This window comes from Microcaecilia unicolor, chromosome 2, assembly GCF_901765095.1.
Source record: "Microcaecilia unicolor chromosome 2, aMicUni1.1, whole genome shotgun sequence".
NCBI lineage: Eukaryota > Metazoa > Chordata > Amphibia > Gymnophiona > Siphonopidae > Microcaecilia > Microcaecilia unicolor.
The window spans coordinates 167299457-167318515 of NC_044032.1; the positions used below are offsets into that span (position 1 = coordinate 167299457).

The 19059-nt window shown below is 40.5% G+C and overlaps 1 protein-coding gene across 1 annotated transcript in view; it reads left to right on the plus strand.

The window, feature by feature from the left end:
* The window catches only part of SLC25A46 (solute carrier family 25 member 46), a 98658-nt gene extending 85780 nt beyond the window's left edge, over positions 1–12878 (plus strand). The window contains exon 8 of the mRNA XM_030193466.1: positions 10922–12878. Within this exon, the coding sequence (XP_030049326.1) occupies positions 10922–11491 (570 nt within the window). The 3' untranslated portion in view covers positions 11492–12878. The remainder of the gene's footprint in view (positions 1–10921) is intronic.
* The last annotated feature ends 6181 nt before the right edge of the window (positions 12879–19059 follow it).

Below are 19059 nucleotides of genomic sequence, written 5' to 3' on the forward strand. Positions count from 1 at the left end.
TGGGGACGGTGTTCTTTGGGTCATAGGCAGCATTTCTCTTCCTCCAAACACGGCGAGTTGAGTTCATGCCAAAAAGCTCAATTTTTGTCTCATCTGACCACAGCACCTTCTCCCAATCACTCTCGGCATCATCCAGGTGTTCACTGGCAAACTTCAGACGGGCCGTCACATGTGCCTTCCGGAGCAGGGGGACCTTGCGGGCACTGCAGGATTGCAATCCGTTATGTCGTAATGTGTTACCAATGGTTTTCGTGGTGACAGTGGTCCCAGCTGCCTTGAGATCATTGACAAGTTCCCCCCTTGTAGTTGTAGGCTGATTTCTAACCTTCCTCATGATCAAGGATACCCCACGAGGTGAGATTTTGCGTGGAGCCCCAGATCTTTGTCGATTGACAGTCATTTTGTACTTCTTCCATTTTCTTACTATGGCACCAAAAGTTGTCTCCTTCTCGCCCAGCGTCTTACTGATGGTTTTGTAGCCCATTCCAGCCTTGTGCAGGTGTATGATCTTGTCCCTGACATCCTTAGACAGCTCCTTGCTCTTGGCCATTTTGTAGAGGTTAGAGTCTGACTGATTCACTGAGTCTGTGGACAGGTGTCTTTCATACAGGTGACCATTGCCGACAGCTGTCTGTCATGCAGGTAACGAGTTGATTTGGAGCATCTACCTGGTCTGTAGGGGCCAGATCTCTTACTGGTTGGTGGGGGATCAAATACTTATTTCCCTCTGCAGAATGCAAATAAATTCATATACTTTCCACAATGTGATTTTCCGGATTTAATTTGTGATGTGCTATCTCTCACTGTTACCAATAACCTACCCTTCAATTATGGGCTGCTCATGTCTTTGTCAGTGGGCAAACTTACAAAATCAGCAAGGGATCAAATACTTATTTCCCCCACTGTACATGATAAGCATTATGAATGAAGTCTTTACAAAAGTTTCCACAGTTAAACAGATACAGAGCAGTGTGATTGTACTAGGGCTGTACATTTTATGCGTTTTAACGTGATTAACACATTAAAAGTTTTAACTTACGTTAATAATTTTAAAGCATTAATCGCATCAAGCTGCTTGCTTCTGGTTCCGCTACGTATCTTTCTCTTTCCTCCTTTTCCAGACTCTTCTTCCCCCCAGCATATTTTTCTTTCCTACCACTGCCTCCCTCCCCCCACCGCTGTCTTACACCGGCAGGCTTTTCTCTCCTGCCACCCCCGTCGTCGCTCTCTGGCATCTCATCCCCCCCCCAAACTTGCCTTGTACACACAGCGGCATTGAGCACACACTGCTCCGTTCCTCTGTAACCGGAGCCCTCCCTCTCCTGCGTTCAACTCCTGCAGCAGGAAACAGGAAGTTTCATCAGAGGAGGCAGGATGCTAGAGAGAGCGGTTACAGAGGAATGGAGCAGTGTGTTCTTAATATCGCCATGTGTACAAGGGAAGTTTGGAGAGCCACGAGGAGTGGGGAATGAAATGAGAACACAGGGTTGGCAGGAGAGAAAAGGCTTCCGGTGTGCAGTTAGGGGAGTAGGAAAGAACAAGCTGCAGGAGCATCGGGGAGGGAGGGGGTCAGCAGTAGGGGAGAAAAATATATGCAGGAGTGAGGAAGAGTCTGGGAGAGAGTCACAGGGTGATAGGAAAGAAAAGACTGTGTGGGGTGGGGGTAGGAGAGAACACGAGGTGGCTGGAGAGAAAAGGCTGTAGGTACACCAAGGGAGGAGGGGAGAAGTGATAGGAGAGAAAAATTTGCCAGTCAGAGGAAGGGGAGGAAATTCAGACCAAAGTATCCTGTCTCCTCACTGGGTTGTATGTGGAAATGAAAATTTTGCAATGGAGAGGAAAGGAAGGGATGAGATGGTACCCATAGAGAGGAAGGGAAGGGATGAGATAAGGTGGTGCCCATAGAGAGGAAGGGAAGAGAAAAGAGATGGTGCCCATAGAGAGGAAGGGAAGAAAGATGGAGGACATGGTACCCATGGAGGGGAGGGGAGAGAGACCAAAGAAGGGAGGTACAGCGCTGCGTACGTCTAGTAGTGCTATAGAAATGATAAGTAGTAGTAGTAGATGGTGCCCGTGGATGAAGGGATAGAAACAAGATGGATATAAGGAGGAAGAAAAATGGCAGAAAGTTTGAATGTGAAAGATGTATATAGTGGAAGAAATGAAGAAGAGAGAAAAGAAATAGGAGAGAGGACCCCCTGAAAATAGTTTAGAGCACAAATAGAGGAACAGAACCAGAGATAGGGAATAAGATGATTAGAAAAATAAAATCACTGGACGACAAAGGTAAGAGAAATTATTTTATTTTCAGTTCAGTAACTGAAGAACTGTATGTGAGTTTTGAGAATTTACATCTGCAGTTTATATTTTGCACTATACAGGTGAAAATGTGAGGGGGCCACTTTGAGATTATTCATGTGATTAAAAATTTGACTCAATGTGCAGCCCTAGATTGTACTGTGGGTGGCTTGTGAGCTGTTTGTACCTGTATTCCTTGACCAACTCGATATGGTGTGAAAAACTTCACAAAAGACACAGCTTTCAAAGTGTGCATGTGTATGTAACCATGGTGATCACAAAATTTCCCTCCCCTAAACTAACCCAGTCCTTTATTCCCACATGTAAAAATACGAGTACTCTGTAACAAAGTGCAAAAAAAAAAAAGTTAAGTATATCTCTCATTGTAGAAATTTTCATTCTTATAATGTTAGCATAACTGCAAAGTCCTTGAACTTTTACCCTCAGATTTTATAGTAATTTTAAAAGTAAAAAGTACTGTGTATACCTTTACTTTGAAAATTGCCTAACAAAACAGTATCTGCACACACTTGCATCTTCTTTTTGTGCTGGTGCTTTTTATGACTAAAACACATGTGAAGGTACAAGAAATGTGCACTTGGTGACCGTCTACACCCCAAGGAATACTTCCCCCATTAGTAGATAATGGTGTATACTTTGTCCACATTGTATGGGGGGGGGGGGGGGGGGGGGGGGGGGGAATAAGTGTATCCTTATACAGTTTTCAGGCAGATTACTTTGAAAATTTCCCTCCAAATATATCCTTGACAATTTTTTAGATTGTTGTGGAAATAATTTTGAAAATGTAATTTCTTGAATTTTCAATTATAATGGCTTCATGTAATTTAGGTGTGCTAGATAGGTTCTGTTTCTCTGCATGTTTGTAGTTTCTATGTAGCATTTTCAGCAGCAATATGTTCTTGGGTTTTTTTTTTTTTGTGGTATGCAATACTTGCAAATGGATCATAGGATAAAATATAATCTGTTTTGCTGATGGCAGCTAAGCAATATTTGGTTGTTTTTAAACTTTGAGTAAATTCATTAGAGCAGTGGTTCTCAAATCAGGACTCATCAACCAGTCTACTTCTCATATTGTATACAAATGTGTCTCGTACGTATTCATTATAGAAACATAGAATCATGACGACAGATAAGGGCCAAATGGCCCATCCAGTCTGCCCTTCCTCTGTAACCACTAGCTCCTTCTTTTACTAAGGGATCCCATGTGCCTGTCCCATACTTTCTTAAATTCTGACACAGCCCTCGTCTCCACGACCTCCACTGGGAAACCATTTCACACATCCCCCACCCTTTCCATGATATAGTATTTTCTTAGATTTCTGCTAAGCCTATTTCCTCTCATTCCAGAGTTTTCCTTCATTTGGAAAAGGCTCATCTCCTGTACATTATTCGTATTGATGTCCTTAAACTTGTTCCTATATGTTTTATGACAGAGACCATTTACCAATTTAGTAGTCGCCCTCTGGACAGACTGCATCCTGTTTATATCTTTCCATAGGTGTGGTCTCCAGAATTGCACGCAGAACTCCAAATGGGGCCTCACCAGAGACTTAAACAAAGGCACTTATCACATTTTTTTTCCTGCTGGTCATCCCTCTCCTTATGCACCCAAGCATCCTTCTGGTTTTGACCATTGCCTTTTCTACCTGCTTGGCCACCTTAAGGTCTTCGGACACAAACACCCCCAAGTCCCGCTCTTCTTTCGTACACAGAAGCACTTCACCCCCTATACTGTACAGTTCCCTTGGATTATTGTAACCCAAGTGCATGACCCTACATTTCTTAGCATTAAATCTTAGTTGCCAATTTTCAGACCATTCTGTAAGCTTCACTCGATCCTTCCTCATGTCAACCACACCCTCCAGGGTGTCCACCCTATTTTACAGAGTTTGGTGTCATCTGCAAAGAAACAAACCTTACCAGACATCTCCTCCGCAATATCACTCACAAAGATGTTAGAGGGCCGGCCTGAGGACTGATCCCTGCAGTACACCACTGATAACGTCCTTTTCCTCAGAGCAAGCTCCATTTATCACTACCCTCTATCTCCTCCCATTTAACCAGTTTTTAACCCAGTCAGTCACTTTAGGTCCCATACCAAGAGTACTTGGTTTATTTATCAGTCGCCTGTGCTGAACTGTGTCAAAGGCTTTGCTAAAACCCAAGTACAGTATATCTAGTGCCCCTCCCACATCCATCTGTTTGGTCACCCAGTCAAATAAATCAATCAAATTTGTCTGATATGACCTACCTTTAGTGAATCCGTGCTGCCTTGGGTCCTGCAGTCCATTTGATTCAAGAAACCTCACGCTCTCCACTTTAGAAGTATTTCCATTAGTGTACTCTCCACAGAGGTCAGACTGACAGGTCTGGAATTCCCAACCTCCTCCTTACGTCCGCTCTTGTGCAGAGGGACCACATCCACCCTTCTCCAGTTCTCCGGGACCACTCCAGACTCTAAGGAGGCATTCTACATGAAACAAATAGTGTGGAATCTTTATGGATAGAAATTCCATGTGTGAAGAGAGACAGTGAGTACTGTTCTATCGTCTGTCAGGATAGAACAGACAAATGAAGAAATGTTTATGGAAAGTAGGAAAGCTGGCAAATTGGGCAACATTATAATGGGTGATTTCAGTTACCCCAATATTGACTGGATAAATGTTACATCAGGATGCACTAGAGAGGTAAAATTTCTAGATGTAATAAATGATTGCTTCTTGGAGCATCTGGTCCAAGAACCAACAAGAGGGAGAGCTGTTTTTAGATCTAGTCTTTAGTGGAATGCAGAGCATGGTAAAAGAAATAACGGTGTTGAATCTGCTGGGAAACAGTGATCATAACATGATCAAATTTGAGCTATCTGGAGTGGAGTCACTAAGGAAATCTACTGTAGCAGCATTTACTTTTTGAAAGGATGACTATGACAAAGGGAGGAAAATGGTTAAAAAAGCTAAAAGTGTCAGCTACAAAGGTTAGAACTTTAAATCAGGCGTGGACCATTTTTAAAAATACCGCTGTGGAAGCCCTGACCAGATGTATTCCAAGTATTAACAAAGGTGGAAAGAATAGCAAACAGCTAGCATGGTGAAAAGGTGACGTGAAAGAGGCTATTAGAGCCAAAAGAACATCCTTCAAAAAAAATGGGGAAAGGATCCTAATGAAGAAAATAAGAAGCAACATGAGTAATGTCAAGCTAGATGCACCGTTTTTTTTTTTTTTCCTCTCCACCACCTCCCTTGGGAGGGCATTCCAGGCATCAACCACCCTCTCTGTGAAAAGAAATTTCTGACTTTACTCCTAAGTCTACCACCCCGTAACCTCAATTTATGTCGTAGTTTTACCATTTTCCCTTCCCTAGTGTGACATAAAAAATGTCATATTATATAAAATAAAAACTAGTTTTTAATCACCCAGCCTTTGTTCTTACTTCTGAATGACTTTTGTTCCTATGTGCTATAGTGTATAGATTTTGGTTCTGTATTAATACCTTTCAAGTATATAAATGTCTGTATCATATCTCCCTTGTCCCTCCTCTAGGGTATACATATATTCAGGTCTTCCAGTTAGGCTTGGTTATGGAATAGAAACAGTCTTTGTATCCCTACTAGATGATCTTCACAGAAACTGAGACCGGGGATTTGCCTCGGTTTTAATACTGCTAGATTTCTCAGCAGCTTTTGACACTGGATCATGAGATTATGCTAGCACGACTGGCAGAAACAGGTATCGGTGGAACAGTTCTTGCCTGGATCAGATCCTGTCAGACGGGCAGCAGTCTATATTGTTCGGCAGCAAGGATCGATACTGTCACCTATTCTGTTCAGGATCTACCTCAAGCCACTAGCCAAGCTGATTTGGTCAATGGACACTCAGTTCTACATCTGTGCAGACGACGTGCAGCTACTCATACCCATTGAACCTGACTTATCCACAGCCACTGATTACCTGGCTAACATCAATTCAAGAATGGGCTAAAAACAACAAACTTTGCCCAAACCCAAGTAAAGCCAAACCTCTAAGGGTCCCTAACACAAGTGGGCACATACCTGACATCAATCTCTTTTGGGAAATATGAACTCCATCAAATCACAAGTCAAGAACCTTGGAATACAGCTCGGTTCAACACTTACTCTGATCCCTCAAATCCAAGTAACCTTCAAGAGCAGCGTCTGTCACTTGCGACAACTACTCTGCCTGTCTCCTTATATTAATAAGGCAAGCCTTGTCTCAGTTGTGCATGCCATGATAACATCAAGACTGAATTACTGTAATGCACTCTACACTGGTCTGACTATAAAGGGGTCTGCATCAGCCCAAATTGATTCAGAATGCTGCAGTAGCATAGACTGTTAGCAATGTGACCACATCACACTATTTTTTCCAAAATCTTTACTGGCTACCAGTACAGTACAGGGCCAAATCTAAAACTCTGACCTTCAAGGCCCTTAAAGGAAATGGCCCAGAGTACTTAAAAGGATCTCCCTATACACACCTCCAAGGTCACTAAGGTCCTCCCAAGGAGTATCCCTAACCACACCCTCTCAAAAGACATCACGTGATGTGAAACCTGCAAGTGAGCCTTCTCCAGAGTATCCCCCACACTCTGGAATGCACTCCCTGAAAGGCTTTGCTTAACTGAAGACTAGCTATGCTTCAGGAAGCAGGTGAAAGCTTGGCTCTTCAACCAGGCCTTTAATGGAAGAAGTAAAATGATACCAGCTGCACATTATTATTATTAACATTTGTATAGCGCTACTAGACGCACGCAGCGCTGAACACCTGACACAAAGAGACAGTCCCTGCTCAATAGAGCTTACAATCTAAAAAAAACTATAGCAGGACATGTTTATCTACTCCTACCCTAGCTAAGATATTGTTCAAACACTTTTCTGACTTCATTTGCAACTTCTTTAAATTATTCTGCCTCTTAACTCTGTTTTATCTATGTATTCCATCTTTGCTTACATGTTTTGCTGTCTATTAAAATGTTTTATTGTGTATTGTGTTGACATTGTAATGTAGCATACTATCTGGCTTATTTTCAAAGCACTTAGCCTCCCAAAGTTCCATAGAAACCTATGGAACTTAGCCTCCCAAAGTGCTTTGAAAATATGCCTCAAAGTCATACTTTGTATTGTTTGAATATTTTTACTGCTGTAATTGTCTATTGCTTATGTTTGACTTATTCTTGTTGTATACCGCCTTAAGTGAATTCCTTCAAAAAGGCAGTAAATAAATCCAAATAAATAAATGGAAGGGCTGTAGACCCCCTGTTCCTGTCCCACACAAAACTGCTTGTATAGTTTCTTCATTTTTGAGTTAGGGTTAAAAACGAATTTAGTTAGGGTCCTCTTTAGTGCAGTTGTCACATCTCCATGAAGACAAGACATCTCTGTATAGCCTCTAGATTTCTTTATGCAGGGCTTGCTTTTATTGAAGCCTCCTATTAAATCTCATGCAGTGTCTTTGGGACTTCAACTTTGTCCTAACCCAAGCTTCATTTGAGGCACTAGACTCAAGTGATCTGAAGTACCTGACCTGAAAGATCCTGTGTTTGATGGTAGTAAAATTAGTACACAGAGTTAGTGAACTCCATGCTCTAATAACTGATCAACCCTTCACCAGATTTTTCAACAATAAGGTCGTTGTGTGTACCTATCTGAAGTGGTATTGGTTTTCTTCCTTAAGTGGTCAATGAGCCTGTAAAATTTTTCGCTCAGCCTCTTGCCCACAGAAGTTAAAGCTCTAGTGATTTGTGTGCTTGAGATGATTTCTTCTTTATTTTGTCTAGGAGGGGATCTCTAGTGTGTTGCTGACAGAACACAGGGAGGGAGGAGGAGGAGGTTTTTGAGGTTGTTGGCCTGTGCCAGCACTTGGCAATAGTGTACTGAGGACCTGATTTAATCAGAAAACAGCCTTCAAGAAATTAGGCCCTAAAGGAGCTTCAATATGCTTCTACTTCATACCCGTTGAACCTGACTTACCTGCAGCCCTGAATAAACTGATTACCTATCTAACATAAATTCAGGAATGGGCTAAGCACAACAAACTTTGCCTGAACCCAAGTAAAACTGAGCTTTTTTGGGTCCCTAACACAAGTGGACACGTACCTGACATTAAAATATCTTTTGGGAAGTATGAACTCCCCCTCAAATCGCAAGTCAGGAACACTTTGATTCCCCAGATCCAAGCAACCTTCAAGAGCTGCTCCTTCTGACAACTATGCTGCCTCTCTACTTACATCGAGAAGGAAAATCTTATCCCAGTTGTTCATGCCATGATAACATCAAGACTGGATTACTGTAATTCACTCTACAGTGGTCTGACTACAAAGGGTCTGCACCAGTTCCAGTTGATTCAGAATGCTGTAGCAAGACTCATAGAAGGTTGCAAACGATGTGACACCATTTTTGCAAAAACATCATTGGCTGCCAGTACAATACAGGGTTAAATTTAAAATTCTGATCTTCAAGGCCCTTAAAGGAAATGGCCCTGAGTACCTGAAGAATAGGATGACCCTCTCTACACCACCAAGGACACTAAGGTCCTCTCAAGGACTATCACTAACCACACCCTCTCCAAAAGACATTAACGCTGTGATACCCGCAAGCGAGCCTTCTCCAGAGTAGCCCCCACACTCTGGAATGCACTCCCTGAAAAGCTCTGCTTAACACAAGACTCGCTGTACTTCAGGAAGCCGGTGAAAGCTTGTCTCTTCAACCAGGCCTTTAATGGAAGAAGTAACTAATTTCTTAGTTTCTCACACACACACACACGTGCAGCAGGACATGTTTATCCACTCCTACCCTAGCTGAGATAACATTTAATCATCTCTGACCTCATGTTCAACTTTCTTTAAATTAGTCACCTTATTTTCTAACTCCTCTTACTCTCTTATCTATCAAAAGGCAGTAATAAATAAGACATAAGAGACATAAGCATCGCCATGCTGGAACAGACCAAGGGTCCATCGAGCCCAGCACCCTGTCTCTGACAGCGGCCAAAAGAACAAGCATTTTGTCCCACCCATCCCAGAAATAGTGGATTATTCCTACATCCATTCAATAACATTCAATGTCCTTTTCCTCCAGGAAGCCGTCCAATCTTTTTTTAAACTCCGCTAAGCCAACCGCTCCAACCACCTTCTCCGGCAATGAATTCCAGAGTCTAACCACGCATTGACTGAAGAAAAACTTTTTACTACACTGCAGCTTCATCACATGCCCCCTTGTCCTAGTATTTTTGGAAAGCGTAAACAGGTGCTCCACATGAACCCGTTCAATCCCACTCATTATCTTATAGACCTCTATCATATCTCCCCTCAGCTGCCTTTTCTCCAAGCTGAAGAGCCTCAGCCTCTTCAGCCTTTCCTCATAGGGAAGTCGTCTCATCCCCTGAATCATCTTTGTCGCCCTTCTCGGCACCTTTTCCAATTCCACTATATCTTTTTTGAGGTTTGGCGACCAGAATTGAACACAATACTCGAGGTGCGGTCGCACCATGGAGCGATACAATGGCATAATAATATCCTCATTTTTGTTTTCCATCCCTTTCCTAATAATACCCAACATTCTATTTGCTTTCCTAGCTGCAGGAGCACATTGAGCAGAAGAGTTCAACGTATCATCAATGATGACACCTAGATCCCTTTCTCGGTCCGTGACTCCTAACGTGGAACCTTGCATGATGTAGTTATAGTTTGGGTTCCTCTTTCCCCACATGCATCACTTTGCACTTGCTCACATTAAACGCCATCTGCCATTTAGACACCCAGTCTCGTAAGGTCCTCTTGTAATTTTTCACAGTCCTCCCGTGATTTAACGACTTTGAATAACTGTGTCATCAGCAAATTTAATTATCTCACTAGTTACTCCCATCTCTAAGTCATTTATAAATATGTTAAAAAGCAGCGGTCCCAGCACAGACCCCTTGGGAACCCAACTAACTACCCTTCTCCATTGAGAATACTGACCATTTAACCCTACTCTCTGTTTTCTATCTGTTAACCAATTTTTAATCCACAATAGAACCCTACCTCCTATCCCATGACTCTCCAGTTTCCTCTTGAGTCTTTCATGAGGTACTTTGTCAAACGCCTTCTGAAAATCCAGATACATAATATCTACCGGCTCACCTTTTCCACAAATAAATGATGGGTTGCTCTTTCTCTTGAACTGTGGTGGAGATGAGCGAGGGAGGGAGATAGGAAGAAAGGGATAGTGAGAGGTCTCATACATTGGCAACTAGATTCAAATAAGAGTTGTCAAGGTCTGTGTATGTAGCTAAAATTTACCTTTATTATGGCCATTTTACAATAGAAATGTCCTCTTGCAATTATGTGTCAGTATCAATTAATTAATAAATGCCCCTGAAACTACTCATTTATAATTTACTTATTTTCTAGTGTGACATAAAAAATGTCATATTATATAAAATAAAAATTAGTTTTTAATCACCCAGCCTTTGTTCTTACTTCTGAATGACTTTTGTTCCTATGTGCTATAGTGTATAGATCTAATTAACAGTATGTATTCTTAATTTAAAGTTTCAGATTGTGCCTCACTAATCTGCTTTTTGTATTTCCTTTTTGTGTTTCTAGAGTGAAATCATTCGTGACAATCCTGGAATTTTGGACTGTATTAAAGAGGGGATGGGTAGAGTGATGGGCATGGGAGTCCCTCATAGCAAACGACTGCTTCCTCTCTTAGTCTTGACCTTTCCCACTGTTCTTCATGGAGTTCTTCATTATATCATCAGCTCAATTGTCCAAAAGATCACTTTGTTCCTATTAAAGAAAAAAAATCCTAGTCTAGAGAGCTCTAGTCAAGTGCAGAGTATGCTGGATGCTTATTTCCCTGAACTTATTGCAAGTTTTGCTGGCAGCCTTTGTGCTGATGTCTGTCTTTACCCATTGGAGACAGTTATGCATCGCCTTCATATTCAAGGAACACGCACAATAATAGACAATACAGACCTTGGCTACGAAGTAGTTCCTATCAATACCCAATATGAGGGAATGAGAGACTGTATTAACTCTGTAAAACAGAAAGAAGGCATGCTAGGCATTTACAAGGGATTTGGAGCTGTGGTAGTACAGTATGCACTACATGCAACAGTTCTACAGATTACAAAACTCATTTATTCCATGCTATTACAAAATGCTACATAAAACTCGTACCTTGTTTTAGCATAGGTATCACAAGCAAATCAAATTTTAAGATTTAAAAATGTAAAAAGGATGATATGTCCACTCAGTGGATACAGATGTATATAATTAAAAAGAAAATCTGGAAGTTCTTATAAGAAATAACTTCTTCCAGAACCACCTGTAAGCCTTTAAGAGAGGATGGAAAATTATTTGCTGCTTTGGAATGGATATGTTTAAAAAAAAAAGTGTGAGGAGTATTGGCTTAATGTTTGTCCTTTGTTTATAAACTAGCAGAAATGATGTGCCATAATGGCGTTCATGTATATGAAATAGATTATAATAGTTGTAAATTAATCTTGGTAGCAAATTCAGACTGCCATTGCAATTGTCTACAAAAATATTTTGTATGAATTATAAGTGACATGCTAAAAGGTCTATAAAGTATTTGCATGCTTAAAAATGTCCTTTATGTGGATAAATTGAATTGTTTTCTAAACTAATCATGAGAACACATTTTAATTAGTGTGTTTACAGAGGAAATTCTAAAGGCACAGTCTATAATGCTACTTTTCCACTACATTGACATGTTTTGGAAGTAGAAGCAAAATTACGTTTTCTTTAGGACTACTCAGACACTTATACTGCACCCTATGGGCATTGGTCTAACTCAGAAAACCTGGACATTTAGGGCTTGATTTTCTAAAATGCTTTCGCACTCTGTTTATTACAAAAGGCTTAGCAAATCAGACCCTAATTATGTTGTTAGATATTATTTTGGACATATTAAACATTGTTCTGCTTGGGAGTCATATGAATGTATGTTCAATTTATTTTATTTTTTAAACTGAAAAATATATATAATGGGTTGTTTCATAAGCGTTGTGAGCTCTTGAGATCATTTTTAATATATTTATGACCCTGTTTTACTAAAGTACTGTAAGGATTTGCAGTTGCTAAAAGTCATGTACAGTAATGCCAAACCTCTTCCTTAACTGTTGGAGCATTCATTTTCCTATACAGTTAATGAAGTGGAAATGGATTACCACATGTTAACTATGTTGCAGCTAACACTACTCAAATAGTTGTAACTGTTGTGTTAAATTAATGCATGCTAACTACCCCCACATTAACTGTAGGGCACAGTCCCACTCCCTGCCCTATCCCACCCCACCCCACCCCATTCTCCGTTAGCTCATAATAGCAGCAATTAGTGTTTGTTAATGTGGTATACATGCTGTCCCGGTAAGAAAGAAGGTCTACACAGCTTCAACACATGCTAGCTGCTAAATAGACCCCTTAGAGATTTGCCTTCCTCTAAATTTAAGGCATCTTAAACTAGGTCAACTGAGTTTTTTTGCATTCGTCTTAAAGCATACACTGTAGAATCATTAAACCAAAAGGGGTTTCATGTAAAATAGTAGTACTAAAAAGGAATACATCTCTTGATGCTTCTATTTCACACAAGTGAAGCGTGATAAATATTGGTGGATACTGCCTGATATAAGAGTGGAAGTTTGTATTTTTAAACATGTGCATTTGTACTGGAGGTATATTGTACATCAGTAATACACTGCCTCACCAGTTCACTAACATTAATGTAGCTGTGCTCAGAAATATGTAAAGCTGGCACATGGTTTAAACGTCTTTTACCTATAGATTGAAGTATGGACTAAATCTGTAGTTGACTTTATTCCCACCATCTGAAATTTTGTTGGGTTTGTGAAATGAATTTGTTTTCTCTGTCCAGTACCATAAAGACAAGTCTGCATTAAAAAAAATTAAATAAAACTATCACACCACAATTTGGAATTAGTCATACTCAATAATTATATTTCAGTGCATGGTTTCCATTGTATACAAATAAGTCTAATGTATAAATCCATTGCGGAGCGTAAATCTATTTGGTTGTTCCACAAAAAGGCAGTATATCAAGAACTGCACAAAGAAACCCAAAAGCCTGACTGTAACATATAGTAACATAATTGATGATAGCAGATAAAGACCTGTACAGTCAATCCAGTCTGCCCAACAAGATAAGCTCATTACATAAAGTATGATACTTCATATGTATACCTGATCATGATCTGTTCTTGCCATTTTCAGGGCATAGACCATAGAAGTCTGCCCGGCACTGTCCTTGTAAAACTTCTGAAGTTGTTGAAGCCCCTGAGAAGCTTCAGTCCAGTCCATCCCTTCAGCCACGATCAGGGCACAGTAGAAGTCTGCCCATCACTGGCCTTGTTCTCTAACTTCTGAAGCTGAAACTGTTCAGCCATGTTTGGGATAGAAACCATAGAAGTCTGTCCAGTACTGGGTATGTTTCCCAATTACCGGTGTTGGATCGATTCCTTCTAAACAGAATTCCTTTGTGTTCATCTCACACATTTTTGATTTCTGTAACCCAGGGGCGTAGCCAGACCTCACGGTGGGAGAGGCCTGAGGTGGGAGGGGGGCATATTTTGATGTGCCGCTACTCACCACTGCTAATACCTTGGCTGGCGGGGGTCCCCAACCAGCTGAAACCGTCCAGCACCGGTCTCCATCGCCGCCGCATTACCTGCCCTGCTGTCTCTTCCCCTCATGCCCTGCACGCTCCTTTTAGTGCAGGACATGAAGGGAAGAGACAGCAGAGCAGGCAACGCAGTGGCGCCAGAGACCGGTGCTGGATGAAGGCTTCAGCTGATGGGGGTTGGGGACCCCAGCCAGCAAAACCAGGGGCCCAGAAGAAATTTGGGGGGCACAGGCCCCCGTGGCCCCACCTAGCAACACCACTGCTGTAACCATTTTCATCTTCACCACCTCCTGCGGGAGGGCATTCCAGGTATGTACTACCCTCTCGGTAAAAAAAATACATCCTGATATTATTCCTGAGTCAGCCCCCCTTCAACCTCAATTCATGTCCTCTAGTTCTACCACCTTCCTGTCTCTGGAAGAGGTTTGTTTGTGGATTAATACCTTTCAAATACTTGAAAGTCTGTATCATATCACCCCTGTTTCTCCTTTCCTCCAGGGTATACATGTTCAGGTCAACAAGTCTCTCTCATATGTCTTTCTGTGGAAACCCCATACCATTTTCATTGCTTTTCTTTGGACTGCTTCGTCTTTTTACATCCTTAGCAAGATACGGCCTCCAAAACTGAACACAGTACACCAAGTAAGGCCTCACCAACGACTTGTACAGGGGCATCAACACCTCTTTTCTTCTGCTAGGTATATCCCTCTGTGTTCAGCATAGCATCCTTCTGGTCATGGCCACTGCCTTGTTGCATTGTTTCATCACCTCAAGGTCCCTCTCCTGAGCTGAGCTTACCAGTCTCTCCCCTCCTATCTGGTACATCTCTTTTGAATTTCTGCATCCCAAGTGCATCGCTCTGCATTTCTTCGCATTAAATTGTAACTGCCAGACCCTTGACTGTTCTTCCAACGTTTGGGGATCCTTTCTCATGGATTCTACTTCCTCCAGGGTATCCATTCTATTGGCTATCTTCATGTCATCCGCAAACCTTTCTTTCTAAACCTTCATCAGTGTTTCTCACAGATATATTAAACAGAATTGGCCCCAGCACCGATCCCTGAGGCACTCAGGCACTGTTGTGGCCTTTGGATAGAGTTTGGGGACACCTGCTGTATAGACAGTGGCATGCAGACTGAATTATTGTAACATCACGAGTCAATCCTACAGATCAGGGTAATGTGCAGAGGCATGTCCTGTCTCTGTACTGTAGATAGTGTGATATGCACAGCACCTTGGTGCACTCAATTCATTGGAAAAAATTAAATTTTAACACATCTGTTTCATTTTGCTTTAATGCATACATAAAACCGGGCAAACGAGCATACAGCAACCAAAACAAAAAAAAACCTTCTGAATTATACAAACAGCTTAAAAGAACTTTATGAAAACAAATATGAAATTTATGTGTGCTTTAATAAGGTAATATCTCATATAAAGTACCATTGATGGTGGAAGGGAAGGGCAAGGAATTTTGGTTTTAGCTCATTCTTTTTTAGTAGTAGCTCAAGGCAAGTTAATTCAGGTATAATAGATTTTTCCGGCCCCAAAGATCTGAATCACAAAGAATGTCATGGTGGCTTCCTGGTACTTTTCCACTAAGTGGATTACCTTATATAGGTTCAGGAAGAAGGCACTAGTTTTTAAATTATTTATTATTATTATTCATCTTTCATAGGGTGCACCTTGTACATGACACGTTTCACAGATGTGTGCAACAGCTGAATCTAGTCTTGAGTGGGGTTTTTTTTTTTAGTCTTTTATATGGCTTTAATATGGAGAAATTCAGTTTGTCAGATTTACTGTGGTATGTCATAAAAGCCATGGCTATCAACATATTCATATTTTTAATACGACCATTCCATATGCGTTTTTTCAATTCAGTGGCTTAATTAGATACCTTTTGCACTATTTGGGTTTGTTTACATAAAAAAAATACCTGTGTTAAATTTTTTTAAATGTGAAAATGAGGAAATAAAGTAAACTGTACCTCAAGTTTTATGGTCACTGTTTTCTTTCTATGTAATATACTTTATTGTAAAATATTCATGCATGCTCATTGTGATTTGTTTTATTTGTTTGAAAATCAGATCCATTTGTTGGGCCTCAGAGGCTGAGTTGGGGATCAGTTTTTTAAATGATGGTTCTCTGTTATTGTAAACACCATTAATTCAGCTGCTAGTTTCCATAATTCTGTACAGTAAAGCCAATTTCACAGGATTTGGCTGTCATCACAGAATTGAAGTAGTCAAGCTGGCCAAAGAAGTAGGTGAATGGAAAATGGAGATGTAAAGGTTTCTTCCTGCCTTCCTTCTACCCCACCCTCCTTTACATAATAGTTCAATCTTCTTCCCACAGACTTGCACACAGATTTAAACTTTTCATTCATAATTATAAGCCATATATTGTACCACATCTAAGTGGTATAGAAATTAGTACATACATAAAACAGAACAAACAATTACCAATCAAAGCAAACTAAAATGTTACTGTTCTGAATTGTAAAAATAGCTTGACTTCGTGAAAAAGCAATTCTGAATAAATGTGCTTTTAAATGTTAACAAAAGACCAGATATTACTTTTCTTCACGCAAAGCTAGGGGTAAAGAATTCCATGGAGTCAAATTATCCTCACAATTGAAATGACAGTTTTGCTGGCAAACCTTGACTAGGTATCTAGGCAGAACATAACGATGTATCAAAGAACCTAGTTTTTCACCATTATATTATGCATCATTTTTAAAAACAATGTATAGATGTTTTATATATCTCACTGGTAGGCAATGCATAATTAAAGTTTACTTGATCATGGTGTTTATTTGTAGAAGCCTTATTTACCAATTATACTTAGTCTGTACCTTACAGCACTCAATATACTTTAATGGAGGAGGAAAGACTTCAATAAAGTAGTGCTTCCAAATTTGTAAGTAGCTACTACAACCAGACATCATCAGTCAAAAAACTTCCCCCGTCCCTATTCTTATTATTTATTGAACTCATTTTATTATTTTTAAATAAAAAGGTTAAACAGCTTTAGTGAAGATCACCATCCATTCAGTTCTTCTAAATCACGGTTCATTTCACAGCTACTCAATATAGCAGCTTGAATTTGCAATTTGGATATGCATAAACTGGCATTTAGAGGTGTATACACACACATCTTTACTAAGCCGTGCGCTAATGCTGACACAGCCCATTCAAATGGGCTGTGAGGGCATTGCCATGTGACAGCTGCTAGCTGGCTTAGTAAATGGTGGGGGGGGGGGGGGCTAGAACGCCAGGATATACACATCCAAATCACAAGTATAGCAGGGACGTATGCCTGAGTTTGTTTTAGGTGGAAGGTAGAGCTAAAATAAACATGTGCATTCCCCATTTCAGAAGGAGATTATGCATGACCTTTAAGATCAACCTTGATTTACAGCTGCTCCTAGGAATGCCTAGGTTATTTAAATTGCGCGTTTTGTTCAATGCTTCATGGGAAGTATTAAGGGACATTGCACCCTTAATCCACCAGTGTTTCTTTCCTCCCCCCCCCCCCAAAAAAAAAAAGCAATACTGGCAAATGTTAGGCTATGTGACAGCTTGGGGAAACATTGATGTGTAGGTTTCTAAAATGGCAGACACATTTGTGTTTATTTATTTGTATCCCACATTTTCCCACCGATTTGCAGGCTCAATGTGGCTTACATTTGCCGTAATGGCGATTGCCATTTCCGGGTAACAGAATTACAGTTGGTGTTGCGTTAAGGTGCATATATACTTGGTAACATACATGGAACATAACATATGGAACAGATCATGGTATAAAACATATGGAACATATACATATATATACATATCATGGAACATAACAGATATGGTCCAAACAAAAAAAACAGCACCACGGGCCTTTAAAAATGGAACACAGTTCTTTAATGAATGAGCCTTGACAAAAAGACCCGACACGGGCCGTGTTTCGGTGACTAGCACCTGCGTCAGGGGTCACAGTGATGACGTGGAAAACTTGGGGAATAACTCGAATATATTCCTCTACAATATATTATTCCTTACCCCACGTCTCATGTAGTAAAAGCTACAAAGCACCAAGGCACTTTCACTTTCTGTATCAAAATGGATCCATTTTGATACAGAAAGTGAAAGTGCCTTGGTGCTTTGTAGCTTTTACTACATGAGACGTGGGGTAAGGAATAATATATTGTAGAGGAATATATTCGAGTTTTTTTTGTTTGGACTTTAGTTTGTACTTTGTTCCCTCTCTTTTGTTACATAACAGATATGGAACAGATTCTGATGTATATGTATATCATGTGTATACATATATGGTGAAACAATACATTATGGTATCGCATGAAGGTACCTAAGTAATTCATTGAATTGTAACATACATTAGGTCATCGACTATAGAGACACCCTATTCGAACTAAGGTTTAATGGGTAATGCTTGATCATTAATAGAACAGGGTTAATCAATCGTGGTAAGGTTCCGGTTTTATGTAGATTGTATTTAGTGTTATTGTTTAGTATTTAAGATGGATGTTTATGGTATGCCTTCTTGAAGAGATCTGTTTTCAGTAGTCTTCGGAAGATGGTTAGGTCTTGCGTTGTTTTTACGGCCTTCGGTAGTGCGTTCCATAGCTGTGTGCAGATGTATGAGAAACTGGTTGCATATGTGGATTTATATTTTAGCCCTTTGCAGTTAGGATAGTGTAGATTGAGGAATGTGCATGATGATCTTTTTGCGTTCCTGGTAGGCATATAGGTCGGGGCTTCCCCGTAAATGATTTTATGGACCAGGGTGCACACTTTGAATGCAATTCGTTCTTTTAATGGGGAGCCAGTGTAGTTTTTCTCTAAGGGGTGTGGCGCTTTTGTATTTCGCTTTCCCAAATATGAGTCTGGCTGCTGTGTTTTGAGCGGTTTGAAGCTTCTTAATGATTTGTTCTTTGCATCCGGCATAGATGGCATTGCAGTAGTCTAGATGACTTAGCACCATTGATTGTATTAGGCTGCGGAATACTTCCCTTGGGAAGAAAGGTTTGATTCTTTTAAGTTTCCACATTGAGTGGATCATTTTC